This window comes from Amphiura filiformis, chromosome 17 (assembly GCF_039555335.1).
Source record: "Amphiura filiformis chromosome 17, Afil_fr2py, whole genome shotgun sequence".
Classification (NCBI taxonomy): domain Eukaryota; kingdom Metazoa; phylum Echinodermata; class Ophiuroidea; order Amphilepidida; family Amphiuridae; genus Amphiura; species Amphiura filiformis.
In genome coordinates, this window is record NC_092644.1 from 32,738,618 (window position 1) to 32,764,111 (window position 25,494).

At 36.9% G+C, this 25,494-nt stretch overlaps 1 protein-coding gene across 1 annotated transcript in view; it reads right to left on the bottom strand.

The window, feature by feature from the left end:
- The window catches only part of LOC140137154 (transforming growth factor beta receptor type 3-like), a 64,874-nt gene extending 40,544 nt beyond the window's left edge, over positions 1-24,330 (bottom strand). The window contains exons 1-3 of the mRNA XM_072158808.1: positions 24,149-24,330; positions 12,571-12,979; positions 8,469-8,797 (exon numbers count right to left, since the gene is read on the bottom strand). Of these exons, the coding sequence (XP_072014909.1) occupies positions 8,469-8,797; positions 12,571-12,649 (408 nt within the window). The 5' untranslated portion in view covers positions 12,650-12,979; positions 24,149-24,330. The remainder of the gene's footprint in view (positions 1-8,468; positions 8,798-12,570; positions 12,980-24,148) is intronic.
- Positions 24,331-25,494: the final 1,164 nt, after the last annotated feature.

Below are 25,494 nucleotides of genomic sequence, written 5' to 3' on the forward strand. Positions count from 1 at the left end.
CTCAAATTGCCGGTTTAATTGTCACAAAATAATTCACTTGATTGGAATTGAGATCATCTCATTTCCAATGAAGTGTAGATATTCAGATTTTCAATTTTAATGCACATTATATCAGATTGTTTGCAACAAAACCCCTCACCTAAATTGCTACAAATATATTTATTTCAGCCAAACATGAAGCATCTATATGGGTATAATCAGAAATAATGGCACCAAAGTGTGACAAAAGTGTCAAAATTACAAACAGTGTTCAGAGATGTAATTGTTGTCTTATTGTAAGTAAAACATATCTAAATTCAAGAAAAAATACAAAAATTACTTCAGTAATATTACTAAATATATTTTTTCAACTGGTTTATTGGCAAAAGTAGTCCAAAATCTTCAGAAACATAACACAAAAGACCCATGTCATTCCTTGTTATATTTTGACAAAATTATGCAAATATGTAATTCTTTGAGTTTTAATTTATTACTTAGACACTAAACTAAAATAGTCATGTAGAATTTTTCACATGGAAACAAAGTTTTGGAAAAAAAAAAAAAAAATTTCATTTAAACACCAAAAAATTGGTGGAAATCAGGAACAAAAGTTTTTATTTGTCAAAAGAAACATCTTAAATTATTTTCTGTTTAAGTTTATATCATGCAATATGATGTGCAAAAACTGTGTTGAAGTTTTTAGCATCACATTGTTCTTCAAATTGATGTGAGTATCCATCAAAGTAGTGCTATTGTGTAACACTCCTGACACTATATATAGTACCTGTATGGCCTGAAATATTTTATAAACTACATTTTCTAAAACAGTCTTTGTAATTTTTTGTTGACAACATCTATGGCCCTCTCAAAAAAGGCACATAATTTAGGTGATTTACGTTCATTTTTGTTTTTCGAGCACAGCTTGCATGTTTTTGTAACACTCCTGACACTTTGCTACAGTAACTGTATAGCCTCAAATACATTTGCAAATCACATTTTCTAAAGTAGTTTTTGTAATTTTTTGGTGACACTATCTATGGCTATCTCAAAAAGGAGCAAAAATTGAATTACATTAGTTCAATTTTATTGTTGAGCTTATATTAGTTACAATTGATTGTCAGGAGTGTAACATTTTGGTCGAGCTATGAAAACCATGTTTTTATGTACATATTTCTTGAATATGAAGGTCTTTACATCATGATTGCAGCAGTTTGGCTTCAGGAATATATTTTCAGTTCTAAAAGAACACCAACAGACTGGTAATTTCTTCAGAAATTTGAATTATTGCCAATTAATTAATTCTGTGTAACACTCCTGACATTGACTATTTAGATAGCTGTAGCAAACATGTTCAAGCAATGGCAAATATTTTTCTTGTTTTTGAGTTCCTATCCCAATGCACTAATAAAATAAAAAGTAATGTATGAATATTGCCAACTTGGTGTATGAAAAAAATCAAGTCAAATTCTGATGTAACACTCCTGACGAGACAGAATTTCTCTTTTCAACCCGCTCTAAAAAGAAAACGGTTTTGATATCATGCAAGTTTTATTTTTTCCAAGTTTGGCCCAAATGTTGCTTTTACTTTAAACAGACTGAAATAGATTATTACTGTCATCATAACCTTACAATGCTACACAATCTGGCGAGAAGTGATTTTTGGAACATATTTTATTTTTCGCACCATGTAGTCTTCACATGTTCCTTTAGCGACTAATATGAAAGAATTTGGTACTTAATAATAGCAGACACTTCACAAAATGCCATGAAAACCCATGCAACACTTTGCAACTTGTATATTTTTTACAGTGCATGATTAAAAAACAAGTACCTCTTTTCTTGTCACGCTAAAGTGTAACACTCCTGACCATATGGGGAAGCAAATTGGGCATATTATTTTTTACATGACAGCTATGACACTACAAATTGCTGTGGTTAAAGAGAAAATCATAACACACTTTTTCAAAGATGAATTTCTTTGCTGGTCTTTTTCATTTGCATAGCAGGCATCAAAAACCAAACGGTGCCATTATTTTTGACTTTACCCATATACCGTATTGTTTGTAATAAACGCTCCCCCTCTAATAAACGCCCCCCTCCAATTTTTCCATGACATACCGTGTAGGTAAGCTTAAAACTTGCATCAGTCATGTCAGTCACGATCGCTAAATTGAATGGACAAAACCTATTATGACTCAACTCCCGTGCATTTCATTGCCTAATTATGGTAGAATTTCACTAAGTCCATACCCTTACAGGTGTAATTTTGTTGTATTTCCCACGAAAATACAAACAATACGGTAGGTCTTTAAGCAAAGCAACTATTTTAAACTGTTGCGATTTGGTCGTAGTTCATAGCATTTTGCGAATGGAAGTGAGTTTTGGCAAAAACTGCATTGATCATTTCATAGCGAGTAAGAATTCAAATATCGCAGATACTTTCGTAGGTCCTGTGGATCTTGAGTTTGTACATGTAAAGAGGGCTAAAACATCAACACTAAAATGTACGTAACTCATTCACAACAATAAATCAAGCAAGTTTTCAAAGTATATTGTAGAATGAACTTTTGCAACACATCTAAGTGCTATTTTTCAATAATATAGGCCTATTGATTTAGATTTATAATGAAAATCAATTTTTTTTGGCTGCTTCGACCAACAACATTGAACAGGCATTTTAAGATTCTTAAGGGGGTACTACACCCCTGTGGTCAATTTGTGACTATTTTTACATTTTTCTCAAAAAATAATAACACAATTACTACTCTGAAATTTCAGTGACTCAAGACAAGCGGTTCAGTACCCGGTATATAAGATAAGAAATGAGGTACATCCTAGTGGTACCTTATTTCTGATCATAAATAACGAACCGCTTGTCTTGGGTCACTGAAATTCCAGTGTAGTAATTGGATTCCTTGCCCCAATAATATACATAATTTTTGTTACCACTGTGTTATTAGTTTTTGAGAAAAATGCAAAAATAGACACAAATTTATCGAGGGGTGTAGTCAGGCCTCCAGAAAATTTTCTGCTGTCTGGGAACTTAATGACGAGTGCTGAAAATTTTCTGTGAAATAACTGAAATAGGCCTATGTGCGTGAAGCGAACATCACGAGCGCCAAGCGCTTGAAATCCTAACGGCCGGGGTCCAGGGCCCGCTTAAGGGCCCTGGAAGCTCTCAGATGCTCTCTCGTGCAATCTGAGCCTTATTTTGGAACAGTTTTCTATAAAAATTTACATCCTTTTTCACAAAAAAACACAACTTAAAATTTCAAAGTATTACTGTCAAAACTCAAAACAATTTTTATTTATTTTTAACATTTTTTAGAAGTATTTTGCAACTTTGAAGAACCACTGGACCTATTCTGAAGGGTTAGGATTATTCACAGATAATTTGAAAAAAAATGGAAAAAATTTGAAAAAATTACAGTTTGTTATCTTTAATATGCAAACCATTAACTTGTGTTTGTTTACCTCTTCATCTATCACATATTATAAATGCATGGAAAACCAATGCATCTATAATATGTGATAGATGAAGAAATAAACATTAGTTAATGGTTTGCATATATTATACAGGATAACAGACTGTAATTTTTTCCTGATTTTTTTTTTTTTTTTAAAATTAACTGTGAAAGATCCTGAAGTTTCATAATAGGTCCAGTGGTTCTCCAAATCGCCAAAACTTTTTTTTTTTTTTTTTGCAATTATTTTCTGTGACCTCTGTGACCTTTCTGGGAACGCCGTTCCCGCGTTCCCGCGGTTTTTGGAGGCCTGGGTGTAGTACCCCCTTAATCAGGAAGTACTTGAAATTGTGGGTTTGACCACAGCTGCTAAATGTTTCCTTTTTCAACATGTCCCTGTTTCATTGTACATGATGTTATAACGAACATCGCTTGTATTTTTTTACATAACCAATTATATATGTAACATGTGTAAATGGGGGTGTGCATACTGTAGATGGGATACGCATAATCCCAGCCCCAGGTTGTGAATCAAACAGAAATTAGGAGGCTTCCATTTTCTTCGGAAAGGGGTCCAGTACATGCATTAACCCCTCCCCATGTTGGGTTACACACTATGGGAACAAATGTGTCATAAAGCCATGTAACATTTCCATTAAAAATAGATAATGTTAGCTTTTGCAGTCAATATGTCACCTTTTAATATTGAGCCAGTCAACTTTTAATATTGAGCCAAACAACCGAGGTAAAGCAAAAAAATTTGAATTTACTACCAGCGCCGATGTCACCAATTCATGTCATTCTCTCAGTTGTGCTACAGCACGGTTCTATTGATGTATGTATGACTATCCCATACTCTATGTACGTACTGTGTTATGAACATCGCATACACGTTCAACTAAAATTTCCATTGGAATAATTAAATACCAGTTCCTACGCTTTATCCAAAATCTCGGATTTTGACAAAACTACAGTCAGCTAAAGTCTTGATTTTTGAAGGGTACATGTATATGTTAGTTAAATAAATTACATTTCATAACATACAATCGTGTAAAAAACAGAATTTTGAAAAATAATGAGGGCGTTCTCATCAGCAAATGTTAATGGCTTTAAATCAATAATTTCATAAATCGTGGCTAAATAATCTGAGCATTTATTTTGACTTAATGAGCTAAATGCACAAATGGCAGATGTCCTCAAGGTTTATATACCATTTACTAATTACCATACCATACATCATTCACCCATTCATTCAAAAACATAACATTAATATTAAATGCTAGTTTCAAGGTCTTGCTCATAGTACTATTTTAAAATGTACTCATCAAAACAATAATACAAAGTACTTTCACCTCTGCCTTGAATATCCACAATTAATTTTCCTTGCACAATTTTTTTCACAAAATTTGCAATTAAAATTGCAATGAATAAGTTGCTATACATGTATAAGATTATATATAGATGCATGGATGTACACTTTTTCCAAAACACTCAAGAGTCAACAGCAATACAACATGGTCACATAAATGTATGGTATTGAAAATAGTACTTAAAGGAGGATTTCGTGATCCTAGCATCCTCTTTTTATGACATTTTTCAGTACATATCCACGAAAAAAGCCTATTCCCAAAATTTCAGTTGATTCCGATTTTGCGTTTGCGAGTTATGCATGATTATGTGTATTACACTGCTCCATAGACAATGCGTTGTAATTTCGTTCTGGTGCACCAGAACGAAATTCAAATTTCACGATATCTTTGCAAAACGAATTAATCTGCAAGAAATATTTTGTACATAAACATTATGTAGCCAGAGGTTTCCAGTGATATAAAAATCTCAACTTTTTTTTAGAAAAGTGGGGGGATGAGGCTGTGGATCACGAAATGCCCCTTTAAGGTGGGGTTAAATTTCCAAAAATAGTATTAATGGAGCTGCCAAAAAATCATTGTGGCATACACCATTTCATCAATGAAGCATACTGACTTGACACTAGTAGTGCAGCAAAATGTATCAGGCCCCTATACACTTTTGTGCATGTACTATCAGTGAAAGGGGACTTATTAGCACCACATTTATTTTTCACACTTTTAGCATTCCGAGTGCAGCTACTTCAAAAATAACACAGAAACATACATGATCACTATCTAAGAGAAAAATTGATCCAACTTCTGTAATTTATGTATTTATTTGGCGTTCAATCAAAGCTAATTATTTTCTGAAATAATAAACAACCCCCCTCTGGAATCCAATGGCTGAGGGATACCGTTAATACTTATGGAGTCTTTTAACCCCATGAAAACTACCTGCCGATTGGACAGAAAGAAGTTGTCATTATCAATTGGACCAATCAGCAACATTGTTAGAATAATATCACCACACAAAAAAATTGGGGTGAATTATTTGCACAGCTCCATTCTGATTGGTGATTTAAGTGAAGATATCATATAATTGACCAATCAGTGGCAATGTTAGATCGGCAGGTAGTGCTCAGGGGTAAAAAGGGAAAGGGCTGCAATATGTGGAGGAACACCCCTTAATTAAATGTAGGTCAAATACAGTAAGTCTGATCGTGATACAAATTTAAGTCTGGACGGAATTACATTTGTAAGTGTTGTATATACTGCTCCGTTAGGCAGGTGGGATTGCTTGAAATGAAAATGGCAAGGTCATTACACAATGTTCCGACACTGATTATTACTATAGATACTACACAAAATTGCCTTTCATTAAATTAATCAATCACACCCACTAGAAATATCCACAAGGACTTTTTGCTTTTAAACAACACAATTCTCAAGCAAAATCCATGTGGACTGTCATGTGTCTTATATCCCGAAGTTTGTCCCCAAATTTAAGAATTCTAGGGGATTTTGCGATATCCCAAGTGATCCTCACGAGCTACTGCCAAGTGAACAAGCCACTTTGGATTCTCAAGTGCTGAGCTTAACCTAGGTTTAATTGAATATGGTTGAATTCAGCACTTGCCACTAGAGAGGTCACATTAAGCTTTTGGTTGTAGATGTAATTCTAAAGCTGTGTCATCAGCAGTAATGGTACCACAGGGGAGGGGGAGGCATGTGGGAAAATACCCCCCTGTTGCCCTCCCTCCTGTTAAAACTCTAAATTACGAAAATTACCATTTTCACGGCAATTTTCATAAAATTTGTTGATCCCCCTGAAATTCACTTTGACCCCCCCCTCCCCACCCCCCCCGAAAAAAATTCCTGGTGCCGCACTGGTCATAAGGCATTGCAAAATTCAAGGATTCGAGTCTTAAATGGACGCCGCTCCTCAAAAATTTGATGACCGTCTGAACATGCACATTGTACTGTCTATCATTCACTCTCCTATGAATCACTTACAGTCCATTCCACTCATCATTTGTTATTAATCATAGACCTATGTGTACAATGTTGAAATACAATTCGCACCTGATGCTCTATCATTTGTAGGAGTCATACAAGACAACCTGCATTGTGTTGAAATACATATTTGTGCAAGTATGCATTTTTTGTATTTTAATGATGTGGTCATCATCCGGCAGGCTGTGATGATCTGTACACTTTTTATACAATCATGTCGGTGATTTGATGAAAACTGTCCCAAGGTCACCTGAAAATTGCCATTTTTATAATGGGACAATCAGAGATCTTACCCAACAAACATACCAATTTGATCATAATAATAGTTAAATGCATATTTCATAATTAATATTATGCAAGCAAAGCAAGCATCAATTGATGACATTATAGTGTGGTTCTTTTTGTCAGACTATGTAGGAATTGTATAGGAAAAAATTTAAGTAACTCAAAATCTCTGACCTGTATACAGAGCTAATGTTCAATTAGGATAAGAAAGTAAGAAAGACGTACTCAAATTAGTAAACTAATGGTGCACATCCACTTGCGTTGTGTTAAGTAAGTTATTATACATTGTATTTGGGTCACCAAGTCTGATTGAGGGGCATCAACAATTTTTCGGCAATTTTCATAGGGATTTGTAATTTTGTTGTCAACATTTTTGCTACAATTGAGGGCCACAATGCTCCTGACGGGCACAATGCTCCCATGTGCCCCTATGACGCTACATGTACACCACTGTCATCCGCCACCAGATTTTTTTCTCACTGTTACTTTGCTGACTTACCTGTTTGATGACATCCTGAAAATATGAATACATAATTATGTATGTCCAGTTTTTCTCATGCACCAATTTTTGAAGTTGGGGCAAATCTGGCACTCAAAAACGATTTCAACATATGTGACATGATCAAGGGGAATGAGTCACATGTCAACGCTGGTCGAAAATGAGTTTTACATATGTTTCTTAAGAAGACATTTAGAGCTTTCAGAAACTGAAAACCCCATGTTGATACGACTTTTCTTTGCGAAGTTACATCAATTTATCAATCGCAGAAAACAGTATAAAACAAAAGAATTTTTAAATTCTTTTGTTTAAAAACACTTTCATTGCCAATATCTCAAAATCAATATGTGCGACATCCGACTCATTTCTCTTGATCGTGTCACATAGTAAATCACCTTCCACACTGTTATGTTCGCTTTGGTATACAGACAGGCCTCAAATTTCACAGAGGCTACAGAAAAAGGCCTCGATTTTGAGACTTACAAAGCTTTGTAACGTTTAATGAAATGGACCCCTGGTAACAGAGGAATTTTAAGAAGGTTAATTTCTTAACTTTCCAAAATAAAAGATGGGACAGAAAACAAGACATTACATTGCATTACATGTCAAATGCACACAATCTTACTATGTAGTAGCCAAGTTTCAAGCAGGCACCCAGGAGCCATTTACCTATTGGTCATAACATTTTGGCTCCTGATCCACACCAAAATCATATGAACCAGGCTCTACATTTTAAAATTGTAGAGCATTTTGTACACTACATTTGTGTACAATTGAAATTTAAATGACTCTAAGCTCTTTAAAAATGGCCCCTGGTTCACTAGATAATCACAGGACCAGGAGCTGCTTATTTTGAGGCTTGGTAGTAGTAGTACTCACCTCAACTCTATAATTGAAAATCGGCAATCTATGTCGATCCATCGACAGTACCCACGTGACCGGCATCGCGGAATTTAATACAAACACAATCAACGCACCGCTGATCTGACTGACAGTTCTGACTTGTTGCACATTTAATGTGACATTGACTCTCTGTCCCGGTTGTACCGATGTGGGAGCAGAGAGTAAGTTAATAACATGTACTTCTTTGGAGGTAGCAACAGTTTGACTACTTTGACACCCTGAGATGGCAATGTCTTCTTCGTAAAATACTTCTATGTTTGGCGACATGAACGCATCATGAATGCTGCATTCCTGAACAGTGGACCCTGCGTAAGAAAAACACAACAAAAAATTCAGTTAATTTTTAATAATGTTCAGAATATTACAATGTATATTACAATGCACATGTATGGGGCAGGTACACATTACATTTTGTAACTGTGCCAAATTTTTGGGATCCCAATTTGCAAACCTTAAATGGTTTAGATATGCTACGAGCGCAGCGAGCAGGAAAATTTGCATATTAAAGCGTTTCCGTACTGTTTTCCCAAGCCTTTTTAGAGCGTTTTTATTAAAAAGGCGCCCCATGAATGTGTGCCAAAATTGCTTGCCCCCCCCCCTCGGCTCACCAAAAATTATTGCTTGCCCCTCCCTTTCGGCTCGGCAAAAATGTCTTGCCCTCCCCCAATTTTACCCTCCCCCAGGCTCATAATTATTGCACAGCCCTTCAATACAGAGAGGTTTTTAGTGCCCAAATTTAGACTTTTTAAAGGATTATTTGGACAGATTGTTTATTTTTCTAATTGCATGCCAAAAAGTGCCTTGCCTGTCCATAAGACGGGGTTGAAGGTTTTTCCATCAGTCTACTTTCCAGATTGCCCAAAATACAGGTAGATGAGTCTCTACATGTACCTAACACCTGGAGTAGCCATTGCAATGTATTACACTACATATATGTACATTGTACATGCACTTGCAATGTCATTATAGTAAGTGGAAATTGTGATTTATAGACAAATATCAATTTTAGTAGAGTGCCTAAGGCTAAAAGTACCATCATTTAGTGTCAATGTATGATTTATGAAAATGTTTCATTTATAATTTATTAAGCATACAATTGTTAAATGGTAGCATACCACCAATGCTACAATGTAGCTTGTTGTGGGAGAAAATGGTACAACTTAACAGCTTTTATTTTTTACAGCGTCTGTTTGAATCCTTTGCAGGGCTGGATTTAGTTTTGGGGGCCCTGGGCCAGGCCAAAATTTAGAGGGCCTCTGTCCCACCATAGAGCAAGATGATACTGTGCAGGGTGAACCTTTTGGCATGGGGTCCAGGGGTCTGCTTATGGACCCATGCTGGGATTAAATACAACATAGTTTTTGGCAAATTATAACCAAGCATTTCAATATAAGAGAAGAGAATATGTTCATTTTGGGGCCCCAAAATCTGGGGGCCCTGGACCTGGGCATATCTAGCCCACTTGTAAATCCGGCCCTAGTTCTTTGTTCTGGTTCAATTCACATTAAATGTACTTTAGTGATATTATATTTACATGTATGTGAAGTTAAAAATTTAACTTCATAAAAATTTGCATTTTAGTTCCTGAGTTTAATAATGTTTTGTATAAAAACAATTCTTGCAGATTAATTTGTTTAACAAAAATATTGTCAAATTTTTGGTACACCAGAACAAAATTACAATACAGTGGCCTATGGAGCAGTATAAGACACATGATCATAACTCGCAAACACAAAATTGGAATCACAGATATTTTGGGAAAAAGCATTTTCTGTGGATGGATACTATTGAAAAATGTCAAAAGGGATGCTAGGATCATGTCTAAGGGCACAACATGATGGTGCCACTGGGGCTCGAACCTGCAACAAGTCATGGGAATTTCATTTCAATGAAAAAAAGTCTGAAAAAAGGGAAAAGTGCATAAAATATGGCAAAAATGCTCAAAACAAGCTAAAAAGAAATAAAAACATGGAAAAAGGGCAAAAAAAAGGAATTCCTTTTAAGAAAGGAAAATTCTCATGCCTGCGCAACACACCAATTATGAGTCTAGTCCATATCGCTAGGCCACCATGCCCCCCCCCCCCTCCACTTTTGGCTGTGTGTTCTCTGAAAATGACTTTAAATATCAAATTATAAATTATGTTTTATGTAGATGAACTGTACAGACTTTACATTACATGTACGTGCAGCACCCTAATTTATCCCTCTTAGAATCGAGTAGAAACTGGACAAACATGTAGCCAGCCCCGTGCACAGTTTGATACCAATACCAACTCCACCGTTCGTTGCGCGCTCAACGCCGCCTCGCAATTGTTTCTCTAGAGACAAACATAATAAAATGCTTGTCCCACTTACATGCCATTACCCCAACCTCGACCTGGCCTCATTTTTTCCTAGATCTAAACCTCTTCAGCAAAGCACTCGAATTGGATGTCAGCCAAGTTTAAGGTGTGAAGTTGAAATAAGTGCAGACAAGCACATGAGTGCAGATTAAACTACTTACATGTAGTTTGTGATGTTTGTCCATCCTCACTGACAGTGGAAAGTTTTTATGCAATTATACAAATTTATATATGCGATGTGATCATATAACAACTCAAGTTGATTAACATGTGAGTGACATGTGGCAGGGGCGGATCCAGGAATTTTCCCGGGGAATTTTTAATAGGAGGGGCACCGAGCCACCGCGACTCGGCGCCCACACAAATTTAGGGGGGCGATGGGTGCACCTCTCCTTAACTCCGCCCTTGTGTGGTCTCGGCGATCGGTTGTTTGGATGTCACAATGGGATATTATAAACTACATTACATGCATACATTGTACAAGCACATTGATCACTTTGCAAACACAGACCCTAGAATTTCCTTCTGGGGTCTGTGGCCAAATGTATATGCCATAATATATGTCATATAATATAAATATATGGCCTGCCATATATTATATGGCATGCCATATATGCCATAAATGGCATATAATCATTTGGCCACAGACCCCTGAAGGAAATTCTAAGGTCTCTATTCTGGCCCCCTGATACTGAATAATTTTATGCTAATACGTATTAATTACACAAAGATTTCAACAGCAATTTCCCTGGCACTGTGTTACACAATGACTCAGTCAAATGTTATAATTAGTAGACCCACATTTAAAATATTTTTGTCTTGTATGACTCAACGACGTAACTAGACTCAGCAGTGTTGGGTAAATACAAACTGGCAGCATGTTCAATCCCTTAGGGCTCATATCGAAATACCATACCATGTTTTCACACAGAAAGAAGGCAGGATTCCCCTCGCTAAGCGCGCGCCTCAGGAAAGCTCGGTCATAAAACGGATGGATTATATGCATCAGTGATACACCCTGCCTTTTGAAGTGGTCCATGGCGAATGGGAAGATTTACTCCGACTACGGCTCATCGCACAACCCAGGAAAGCGCGCTCCTAATTTAAGTGGCTAATTGCAGTGTTATAATCACACAGGATTTTAACAAAATAAGGCTAGCACAGGAAAGCTGCAGGATGGCGCACACCTTCCTGTGTAAGTGAATTCCATAAAGAGCCCTTACAAGCATGGCCAAGCAATCTCTTTCATGAAGGGTGAAAATAAGAGCTTTACTACCAGGACCCAGTGTCAGGCAAATTTCGACTTTGGGTGTCCCAGGACCTGAGACCTAAATGCTAGGATCATTCATGGTTGACCTAAAAAAAAAAAAATTCAAGATGTTTTGTATTTTTAATATGAAAATTGATAATTTGTATTCTTGTCATACTCTATTAATGATATCAATGCATTTTGAAATCATTAATAGAGTATGACATGAATACAAATTATCAATTTTCATATTAAAAATACAAAACATCTTGAAATTTTTTTTTTTTTTAGGTCAACAATGAATGAACCTAGAATTTAGGTCTAGATACAGGGACACTACAAAGAAAAAATAAAAAACTTAAAAAAAAAAAAAATTTTTTTTTTGAAATTCGAGTATAGTCCCACCCCCCAATTTTGAAAAATGTTCACCCAAAAACGGGGTGGGACTATACTCGCGTCAGTACGGTAATAAAAAGAGGATACTAACCTGTAGATGATGATGACATGGTGGCCAAGGTAGCCACTAAGATGGCCACACTTGCCATTAATCTGTCACACCAACACATGTTGGAGAAATGTCAAGTTCTTTCTTCTTGTCAACACGCCAAGCATCTGCTAACAGAGCTTGGACACACTGCGTTCTTTCCTTTCCTCTTTGGTCCGACCAGCGATTGCTCTTCCCTCGGCACCTACCAATGATGCACTACGTAACAGTCAGTTTTTTTCTTCTTCACTTCAGTAGAGCTCTTATAAAATACTTTCAAGAGTTTTTCCTGTTTCTTGGTAAAAATATTCTCATGCCATCCACTAAATAGAAGTTCTTGGCCAGAGTAGCGTAAATTCACCTACATTGCACTTGTTCGTCATCTTAAAGAAATTGGTTCCCTGATTAAAACCTGTGGAATTAATAAAACATGAAGACTTTCTTGAAATGCAAATATTCATCAATTCAAAACATATTTCTGTAGTAGCTTGTTTATTGACACTGCTTCAAAAATTAGTCACCAAGGAGGTAAATATTAGAAATGTTTACATACATTTTAATAAAACCAGTTTCATTTGTAGTGTCATAACATCTTCCCAAACCAAATTGAAAAGAAATTAGTTTTAAAAATTGCATCTTTCTTTTCTACCATCCTTTGTTCTCCACCATACTAAATTTCCACCATGGCGGACAGAATTTCAGTGCTTTGAGATGTACACTTTGTCTTATTCATTTTTTGATGATAACCTCATGTACGAGTCAACCAAGTTGTCTTTCAATATGAAACAAAACAAACATTGAATTTGTCATTGCATCTTTCGAAATTCTCAAACAAACAAATATTTCTGTCTGACATGGTTTTTAAAAAAATAAAGTTTTTCCCAAGCTAAATATTAATAGGAAAGTACAGGTAAATGTAACCTATCAATGATTATAGTTTTGGATCTGAAATAACCATACAACTAGCGGAATGCCCGCGCTCCGCGCGGGCCTCCGCTAGTTGAGTTAACGGGAGCGATTACTAAAACCGAAAGAATCGCTGAACAGATTACATGATGATAGAGACTATTTATAGGCCTAGCGCACAGTTGGCAGTGGTGTTACAAACCCACCCTTTTTATTTCAAACCCACCCTTTTTATTTTATACCCTTTATACCAAAACTCCGAAACCCGCCCTTTCTAAGCGTGGTTACTGATCATACATGTAGATAAGTGGTTATGGTGTTCCAGGAGGTGCAGATTTGCATCCAAAGAGAATTACATAAGTTTTAGATGACCAAACAGAATGGGATTTCAATACTTTTTTTGTGTTTCAAGCTTTCATTTAGTGTCATTCAATTGGGAATTACAGTAAGCTTTGAGATTGCAATTGTTGATCTCAAAACCCACCCTTTTTATCAGTGACCACGCTTTATATTTGGACACACATATTAACCAGAAATTTTTCATACCCACCCTTTTAAGCATTTTGTGGACCCTTCAAACCCACCCTTTCTTAAGCGTGGGTTACCAACAGTGTAGGGCCTAAATGGCGTTTCATACCACGCCGAATTGCTATTACCTAAATACTGTACATGTTCTAAATACATGTAGGCCTTGCCTACCCTAAACCATAACCCTGTTACCCCATATTTCCTTTTTAGCTTGCTCACTCTTTCTTTCTTTTTCTTCTTTCTTTATTATTTTTCTTCCTTCCTTCATCCCGTATCCTTACGATATTTAGGAGGCCTAATCCCGTTATCCCATCCCATATACCATAAACCGTACACACATCTTTTTCCCGTAGGCCTATTTATTACGTCCACCTCTCATAGCGTGTCTACGGTCGTTCACCCGTAATATCATTAGGCTCTACGTGGCTGTGCGTCGTTTACGCCCGCTTAAAAGTTATTGTCATGCTTGTAATCTCATTTTATTGCTAAAGAAAATGCACTTTCAACCCTGTAAAAAGAATTCCGTTAGCCTTTTTAATACCGAGGGGGGCTCTGTGCTTCATAGAATTCAGAATGGGCACTTGGGCAGGGTGGCGGAGGTGGGGGATGTACTTGTGGAGGTGGGGGATGTGGTACACATAAACTCTATGGGATTGATATTTTTTGTGCATAATCTGCTTCTGTAAAAGCTGTAAATTGGATTTTGACTCTATTTAGCATCTAAAAGACCCATGACCTTACAGCTAAACAATTCTACTAATTCTTTTTAATCATTTATGATTGGTTTAGTCTAGAAAATACAAACTTTTCCATACAAAACTCCCCGTTTTCATATTAAACACTGTAGTAAGTAGTAATGCGGATGTCTTCAAAATCAAATTTTAAGTTACTGTAAAATTTTAATTGCTTATCCTACCATAGTCAAAGTATAGATTTTCTGAAATGGAATTTGACAAGGAATCTAAATATGGACTTACTTTTTTCTGTTTGGGTTAGGGGCAAAATGTTTCAGTTCAAAATACTGTAAATTGTAAAAAATTCGAACATACTTTGGGACACCCTGTATTCCGAGATTACCAAACAGCTGTGATTTTGGTTTCTTCCAAAGTAATTGGGCTCCCCTTATCCTCTAACCAAATGAATGTTGTTTACTTCCAGTTTATTACTGCAAGTTGGTAATAAGCAATGCATTAAGTAACCCATTTTTTATCTGAATCTTTTTTATTCCACCCTGTATAACTTGACGGTCACCCTGTATAATGAGTTGAAATGTGTATATTTGAATTGCTTATGCCTTCAGCTTTCCAAAAATGTATACTTTTGCTAGTTTAGGGTTGATACATTGTAATTGTGGAGATCATCTAATTAGAAACTTCGATTGGGGTAAAATTCATAATATTTGTGATGTACGGTAACACTAATGGTGGCGAGTTCAGGACACATGGCCGTAATTAGTTTGGGTCACCGTGAAAGGCATTTTTAGGATCACGCTTACATCCATGTTACACAACAGTTCACCAAACCATCAATGATGAGAACATGCACACCGGAACAGCAAAAAGCATTAATTCCTATAACTCCTGTATCCTGTCAACTCTTCAATTCATTACCCGGTTCTCCAAATTGTTCTGTCCTTTTGTCTTTTCTGCTTTTTACCCATGCTTTAAGTGCACGTCAAAATATGGGATACATTGTTCAATGTGCCCATATTATACATTTTTAGCTAGCCCCTAAAAACTTTATTTTCCATCTGATTTTTCCTGTTGAAAAGACAAAACTGATGTTTAAGATAGCAATAATACATGTATCATCAATAACATTTTTATCCATAAAACGATACGGGATAGGATAGATAATTACTTTGACTTCAATCATAAGTCTATGAAAATGAAGATTTTGATTCTACAACATTGTTAGATCTGTTATCAACATATCAATTTATGCACTCACAGGCAACCAAACACCATGCTATGCTCAGTAGTCCACTGATATGACCTCATTGGTGATACCCCCGGTAATAATTACCTTGTTGACCATGTTGATATGCTGATTGCTGAACAAGTTATTGTTATATGTAGGCCTAACCTATGATAACTTTTAAAGTCATAATTAATTCAAACATAACTTGGGCAATAGACGAATCCAACGAGCCAAGTCATGGTCAGGATTTGGTTGGCCATTTTTGGGTCCCCACATGCACCAAACAGGTGCCCAATTGGGAAGATTAAACCTGCTTAAAATTCGATGTTAGATTCTTTTGTGTTGTAAACTGTCATCATTCTTTTGTCTACGTGTAACCCACAATAGATCGTGTAGCAGAGCGACTAATTGGAGACTATGTACAAGTAGCAGAGCTGACCATTCTGTTTTTACCTCCAATCGAGCATATTTCTGGGCCGATTTCGGCAAAATAAAGGTTATTAAAATACTTGGCGAAAATTGCATTTTATGTGAAGCTGAACACATAAACATGTCGAGGAGAGTCTTTATTTTTGTTGTTAGCTGGAGGCCCTATGTCGAGAAGTTATAGAAATGGTAGTATTTTGGCCGATTTGAAAAGGGACAAACCACAGAAAACTACAAATTTGACTTCTGAATCAGATTTGTTGTCAACGGAGGTCAACGGCTTGGGGTCACCTATAAGCCCAGTAGTCATTTTGGCTAAGTTTTTAAATCTTATCAATGCTTTTCTTTCACATTTAAGAACAAATATTTAAAAAATATCAGTTAAAAATTAACATTCCATACTTAAAATTTTAAAAAAATTAAAAAGATGATAGAAATTACTGATACATTGGCCATAAAACAAATGGGGAAGATTTTTCTTATTTTTAAATTCAACTACTAGCCCCTCCTCCGTTTTTATAAGCCCATCCCCATTTTTGAAGCACTGAAATTGCCCATCTTGGGGGGTGGGCTTATACCCGAGTGGTTAGGGATATAAATATTCTAGTTTCAGTGTTCGAAATATGCCTCAAAAGGTTACAGGCCAGTCCGGCCTGTAACTCTGAAAAGTTGCAGGCCCGGGTGAAAAGTTACCGGCCAAAACTTTTTAGAGCTTAGCTTTGAAACGGAAATTATAAGCTGGGACACATATCAAATTATTTCCGCCAATTACAAGTAACAACAAGTTAAATAGTGACGTTTTAAACCAAGGAATTATTTGTCATGCATATTTAAAATGAACTGTATAATTATAATAATAATTCTGAATAGGTACCTTAGGGACGTGTAGGTTACTACGGGTAGTTTTACCCCAGTTGTAAGTTTTGGAGTCCAAACTAAAGTGGCAACTGCAACAAATACCTAAACATGGGTCTCGATTTGAGAAAAAAAAATCCTTAAACATGCAGGGTCTTGATTTGATTTGATTTTTTAGGTAAAAAATCAAACATGGGTCTCGATTTGAGAAATAAGATGGTAGTCAAAAACGGGTAGGGGTTTCAGAGTTCCAGCGGCACACCCTACCAAAACGTAATTCGAGTACGCCCCTCCACCGTAAACTTCTTACATAATTGGATCATGGTCCACATTACTGATGTCAGAGACTCTAGAGTCCGACTCATGCTGTTTAAAACGGCATCTCGTCACAAATAAGTATGACAAAATATGTTTGTACTAATATAATGCACAGAATAAAACTTAGGCTGGTCGAAGTGGTGGTTTGACCGCTGAAATGTTTCTGGCAAGATCGGGATTTAAACTATTAAATTTATTTTATACCGTGCTTCGTAAGTAATTCAACAAATAATGACAGATAGACCATATAGATGATGCATTATTCATGAATCATGTTTAAAACTAAAACTTTTAAAAGTTAAAAAAAAAGCTTTTAAAAGTTACCGGCCAGCCGGGCCGGCAACTTGACTGCTAGTCAGGAAAGTTACCGGCCTGGTCAAAAAGTTACAGGGCAATGGCCGGCTGACCGGCCCTATTTCGAACGCTGTGTAGTTTCCAGCAGGCCTTGTCTTTTGAAAATTGCTGGCGAGTGACAAATCACTCTCCTCAAAACTTGTCAGGTGAGCTGTAGTGTCTAGGCGAGCGATTTTAATCACTTATAGTACACGTAACACCAAATGTAGGCGAGTGATAACAAGCTCTCCTCAGCTTCATTAGGCAAGTGATGGCGAGTGATCACTCTCACTCGCCTCAAAAGACAAGGCCCGAGTTTGATGACAAATTTGATTTCGCCTTTTTTACATACATTGTAATTTGATCGAGAAATCTATCTACTATCCACGACGACACGATAGTTAATGTGTGAATAGAAGATAGAGATTGCTAGTATAACATTAACACGGTCAGTCATCGCAGCAAAACAATTTTTTAGATTGTCCAGTTTGGCTTCAATTTAGCTTGGCTAACATTTATGTATCTTAGCTGAAGTGTTTCCTTACTTTTAACCGGAAACACAGGCGCTGAAGTACAAATTCCGACCATATTATGAGTCCGTTTAATTCTGCAACCTTGCTTGATCAAAGATGTTTTGACAACTGCCAACTGCATCGGTGATTAAAGATTTGAGAAAATCCAGTGCTGGGCAAATCAATCCATCTCCCGATTTGCAAAGGTTGACTTGTCATTGCAAACTGATGGTGATACCTAGGCCCCGGCAAAAAACGCAATTTTTTGAAGTAAAAAACGAGATCCAAAGTTTTGAAAAGCGAGAAAAGCGAGATTTTCCCCCCAAAAATGGCACAAGAAGCTTTCAAAACGCCCGAAAATGCGAAAAAAAATAAAAAAATCCAAAAATTTGCTGCCCTCTATACAGGGTGGGCCATTAAAAGGTTCACACTTTTTCGATGGCTTATTTCTCAGAAATGAAAACACATATTGAAATAAGTTGAACATATTTGTAAACCTCTATGTCTGGACTGTCATTGCTGAAAAGGGCATTAACATCCATGGTCTAATAACAAAATGGCGACCATTTAAAGCAGAGAAGTCAAAAACCATTTTGCACACACGTAAGACTATAGACAATGATCATGCATATTAAGTTTTTAGGCTTAAGCAAGTTTTAAAAAAGTTTGATGACTCTATAATGCATTTACTTGAGTGTCATTGCCGGGGTCATCGGACTCATGCGTGAGTTGTTTACTTTTTGAAAATCATTCACCTGTGAAATTGACACAAAAGGCTGATTGGACATGCTCATTTACATAACAAATACACTAGTTTTGGAGGAACTTCAAATTTAAAATGCCTTGCGTGCGTTCTTGTCATTCATGTTAGAGATACCCGTGTAAGTACTTTGAGGTGATTCTTGCTGTTCAAAATGCGGCAGTTTACAAAGGAGGAACAATTTTCATCGAGGAGGAAATTTCAAGAACCGGAAAGGTGCGCTCTGTCCTGAATGCATGGCGAACCAGTTTCCGAATACCAGACTTCCTAGTCGCCGACACATCTATAATATTAAACAAAAGTTTCACTTACATGGAACTGTTCTCAATCGGAACAAATCTAACAGTGGGAGACCACGAACAGGAAGATCAGCCAATCACATTGCCGATGTTAGAAGGGATTTGCAAGCTAACCCAAGATTGAGTACTCGACGGAACAATTGTCCCTATATTCCAAGGACAACGTTCAGGCGAATCATCACTCATGATATCGAATGGCACCCTTACAAGATCCTTAAGCGTCATGGACTGCAACCAGGAGATCCAAATCGGCGACTTCAGTTTTGTAACTGGTTAGTTAACAGAGCATGTCGCTTTCTTGATACCGCTGTTGTTGTTGACGAGGCAAACTTTCAAATGGACGGTCTGTCTCTTCTCAAAACGTATGGATGTATGCACCGAAAGGCAATCATCCGAGAGACTTTGCTTTTAACGTTCCACATGACAAACGCAAAGTTTGTGTTCTCGCAGCCGTCACAGGAAACAACCGGTTGATAGGACCGATATTCGTTGACCAGAACATAAATGGAACGTTTACCTTGACATAATCAATGATCAACTAGAGCCTCAACTGGTCCAAATATTTGGACAGCAAGCGAACAGGGCCATCCGCAGGGCATGGGTCTTATCGCTGTTAGAGACAGATTGCAGGAGTTGTTTCCGCATCGTGTTGTCGGCCTTGGACATCATGTGGAGTGGTCCTCCGAGGAGTCCTGATCTGACACCTTTGGACTTCTGGCTGTGGGGTGATGTCAAGGCGTCTGTGTATGCGAAGGTCCGCCAAGGAATTTGCGGGAGCTGAGGAGACGTATTACAGATGCGTTCACAAGGATCCGACGCACCAGGGTTACTTCAAAAGCAGTTCACCATATGTACGATCGTGCGATGATTTGTATTCGCGAGCAAGGAGGCCACGTTGAAGGACGATAAGAACACTTTAAAGACAGAAGCATTTTCACTGTGGCATGCATAAATACGTGACTTTATGGAACCATGATAAGCAGTAATGAAGAACAGAACTATTTTTATCAGAGTCAAATATGATTTTACTTGTATTCTTACTTTTCTAGTGCAATATTTTTAATTTCATGACAATTTGAGACAAATAACTTCGTTTCCATTGAAGCACTGCTACGGTTTACATGTGTCTATATGAAGAAATAATTTCGAAGAGAAGGAGAGACATTCCTGACACCTATTTATAAATTTATCTCGTTATATCTCTATATAAGATTTATGTTATAGTGCAATAACCATCATGAAGACTGGGTATAAAATTATGCACATTATCTAGAATGCGACTGCAAACAAACGTTAACTGCGCAGATTATTTAAAGCTACTGTTACATATTCTGTTCAGCTGGAAGGCTACATATTCTGTTTGAAAAAGAAATATTTATTTAAATATGGTTAATTTACAAGAGAAATATTGACAGAACTTTCATGCGTACTGTTATTTTTCTTCCTTTGTTCCTAATCCACTGTGGTGTGAACCAGCGACCACCATATATCGCGTGATCATCCGCTCCATTTGACTTACGTGTGTGCAAAGTGGTATTTGACCCCCTTGCTCCAAATGGCCGCCATTTTGTAATTAGACCATGGATGTTAATGCCCTTTTCAGCAATGACAGTCCAGACATACATGTAGAGGTTTACAAATATGTTCAACTTATTTCAATATGTGTTTGCACTTTTGAGAAATGAGCCATCAAAAAAGTGTGAACTTTTTAATGGCCCACCCTGTAGTTCATAGTTCAGAACAATGTCAGATGGAAATAAACAAACCTGCCGACGGCCGGCCGGTGTCGAAGAAAAAGTGACAAAAATTTGATCTTGAATTATGTTATATAGTCAAAATATTCCAGTAATTCAATAAATATATTTGGCCTAAACTTGAACTCATTTGAAATGAATTGTCAGTTTTTATTGAGTAAAGCATGTCTTTTACACTCGACCTTGTGCTTGCAATGCTGTTGAATTCTGCACTTTGGCGAAGTTGGAACTGCATTTTAATGGAATTCGGCAAACTTTTATGGCATAAAGCAACATTTTTATAGTGCACTGCTTGGAAACTTTTTAAAAAGCGAGATAGTTGGTTAATAGCGAGAATCGCGGCGTGAAAAGCGAGATCATGTTTTTTGCCGGGCCTTAGTGATACCCTTCCGTTGATCACCTATTTACAATGGGGACTGTGCGATGTCTGGCGATCACTCGAGAAAAATTGGCACAAAATGACGTTTTTTGTGAGTAAAGTCATGATGAATTGATGAAGGAATAAAGCACATGGTGTCACTAATATGTCAAGAATAATATCCTCATATTTTTGAGACAATAAATAACTTGAGGAAGAAGTTTTTATTTATATGCATGATATTGGGACCTGCATGCATGCCAACCGTGTACATGTACCAAACAAGGTACGTTACATGAGCGCAAATCCTTCCACGTTCTAACTTTCATATCACAAGCTATCGGTTGTTCGGGGGTTGTTCATACGAAAGTTAGAAATTTTCGAACAAATTGTAATGTCCTACACCCATCGAATGTGTGTCATCGGTCCGGTCATCGGCCCTCAGATTTTGGTATGAAATTGAGCAAATAAAATTCAATGTCATGTCAATTTGGCAACTGACACTGATTTGAGGTAAGTTTTATCTGTTTGGAATCTGTATTGACTATTCTGAGGGAATTACTGCAATGTAAACAAACCAACTCATGGCCCATATGAACTTGCTCGAGAACTCTAGCCAAGAATTTGCTCACCGATAGCTTCACATTCTAGGCTAGAGACCTTTGCATTCAAAATCTAGTCGGATTCACTGAAGCATGACACCGTGTAAAGCAATGGAAGGTCAGAAGTAAACACAGCCGATCACGACAGGCGATTGCATCAAAAATGTTGCCAAAATTACACTTCAGCAAAATTTTAGACTGTCCAAAATATGCAAATCTTGCTCAAAAGATACAGTTGACTCATCGAAATATTCTTTCATTCAAATTTCAACATAAAACAGAATAAATAACCTCCGGTGTAAAAAATTGAACCGCTGTCCGACCGAAAAACCATAGTAAAGTACTCTAGCATTGCATCGAATGCGTAACTATCGTGTGCAAATTCGAAGCTAGAGTTCTCGAGCAAATATGAACATGGTGTACTGAAGTTAATTTTTATTACTTCCGTGGTCCGGTGCAGCGCTGGTGAATTGCGATCGTAGAAGTGACAAGGTCGCCTACTACGCGCCGCGCCGACGACCAATGATGGGTCAACCGGCTTGTTGTCAAGTCCGTTGATCAGCCAATCAGCGTGATTGTTTATTTCTTCTGTGTCTACGCTTGGCGCACAGTTCGGACCACGGAAGTAATAAACTTTGGTTTTCAATACTCTGTTTTGGGGCATTGTTGGTTGACTAGTGTAGGAACCCATATCGATCCATGTACAAATTATACTAAAATGCAGCAAACCTTAGGCTTTGACGAGCGCGACTACCGTGATGTTGCAAATTCGGCGCTAACAACGCGTACGCCGCACAGTTCATTCATAAATTTCCACTCGGCAACAACAGATCGCCTCAGCAGCCAATCATAGACAAGTGCGTGCAACGGCCAACGCAGTAAATACGCGATGAATCCTTACAATACGCGCTCGTCAAAGGTTTACTGTACCCTGTGTAAAGATAGTCACTTGCGCTGAGCATCAAATTGGTCACTTATCGCTCACTGTTCAAAATGTGACATCTACACCAATTACAGTCCCCGAAACTGTCTACTTTTTAGCCGACCTCAATTCCGAAACATTTAGTGATAGTTAAAAATGCGATCCCCAACCCTTTGGTTACCTTTGGACGAATTTTTCGAAATCTCCGCGGAGTCTCCGTGTCTGAAATTCCCCGGTACAAACATCGAAAATGTCGCAAAAATTCAGTTCCGGTGATGATACTATATCCGCATCGCTGTTTTCATACATGAATATGCATATCTCTGACCCCTGTAAGGTCAAAAACGTGGCGTTGATTTCAACCAATCCGATCCACCGTTTAATAAGCAGCTTGATACTGACGTCATATCTGAGGTGACCAGGAGGCAGGAGCTACCATTTTGGTAAACTGAACTCGACTCGTATGCGTTCTTTTGGTTCACATAAATCGAACAAAATTTTCAATAACGGGTAATAGTATGATTTCAATTTTTTATTAATGAAGTTACTTGTAGTTTTGAGGAATGACAAAGTTGTTTTTGGAAACTTAGATGTTTGTTTCAACTGATGATGTAGGATCGCAAGGTGAGTGAATTCGTGAAGAGATTTGCTTGTTTGAGTGATAGTAGGATACGGGATGTAGGCTAGTCCTCTGTGTTTGACCGGCTCCGGCGTCTCAATTCACGACGTCTCAATTGTACCTGCTTACCAGACAGCAATACTGCGTATTGCTGTATGGAACCAGATATAGGTTTACTGCATATTAGTATAAGATGTAGTATTTCCCATTTTTAGAAAAAAATAAACAAATAAATAAATAAAAGAAATGATAGCTCTATCCTTTATTAGATAGTAGTAGTTTTATTTTTTACACTTGTATTTTTCAACGCACTCGTACTCTAGACTGTACACATGTATGCATACCATACAAATGTACAACTCATGAACTAACTGCATACCTGATGTACACAACAATACTGAAAACACAGAGTAAGCCTTTACATTGTGTACTCACGATCCACTGGCAGCACTGATATAATTATACCTACCTTTCCAGTCGCGAATTATATCCAAAATTAACTCCATTTTGTCAAATTATCACACCTACATGATGCATAAGGGTACCTTATTTGATTCAAGGCTTGAATTTATCATAAAATATCCACTGAAATGATTTTTACGGCGATATTTTGGTGATGGTTTTACAAGAACATCTCCGTATGACCTTGGTTAGCCTGACCTCTGTTTGATCATGATGTCCGCGTACACGTGACGTCACGACGCAGTTGCCTTATATGGATGACAGGTCAACAACAAAACAGTGCAAAAGGGCAAAATGGCACTCAAAACAGCCAATAATCACGATTTAATTTGGTTCAGTTCAACGAGTTTCTATACACAGAATAAATTGAAAAGATTTACACAATTATAGAACAGATTACCGATGGTGAATTATATTTTTTTTTTTTACGAAAAAAAACCTAAACTGCTGCTTGATATCCAGAATATAAACATGATCAATGAAGTAATTTTGAATGAATTATATTTCACTCCAGAAAATTGATTTCAAATCAAATCCAATGCTCCATATCCCACAATGATTTTAATTCAAATCCAATTCAATTCATGCCCAAGTCAAATCATTTTATCAATTCAATTCCAATGCATTGAAGTGAAAAACCCAAAATTCATTAAAATTCAAATTCAAATTTCAATACATTGAATTAAACATGATTTCAATTCCAGTGCAATTCATTTCTCCATTGCTCACAATTATTTTAATTCCACCCGGCAATTCCAATCCAATTCAATCAATGTCCAAGCTAAATCATTTTATTCCAATTCCAATGCATTGAAATGAAAATCCCAAAATTTCATTTCAATTCAAATTCAATTTTCAATACCGGTAGGCCCTATGCATTGAATTAACACAGGGCCTGCTCAAAATGATTTCCAATTCCAATTCATTCCTTCATTGTCGCAATTGTTTCAATTCAATCAATTCAATACATATGTCCAAGCTAAATAATTTTTATTCCAATTCAATTCCAATGCATTGAAATGAAAATCTCCAAAATTCATTTCAATTCAAATTCAAATTTCAATGCATTGAATTAACATAGGGCCTGCTCAAAATGATTTCAAATTCCATTTCATTCCTTCATTCCCGCAATTATTTCAATTCCAATCAATTCAATACATGTATTCATGTCCAAGCTAAATCATTTTTATTCCAATTCAATTCCAATGCATTGAAATAAAAATCCCCAAAATTCATTTCAATTCAAATTCAAATTTCAATGCATTGAATTATAGGGCCTGCTCAAAATGATTTCAATTCCAATCCAATTCATTTCTTCATTGCTCACAATTAGGCCTATTTCAATTCCAATTC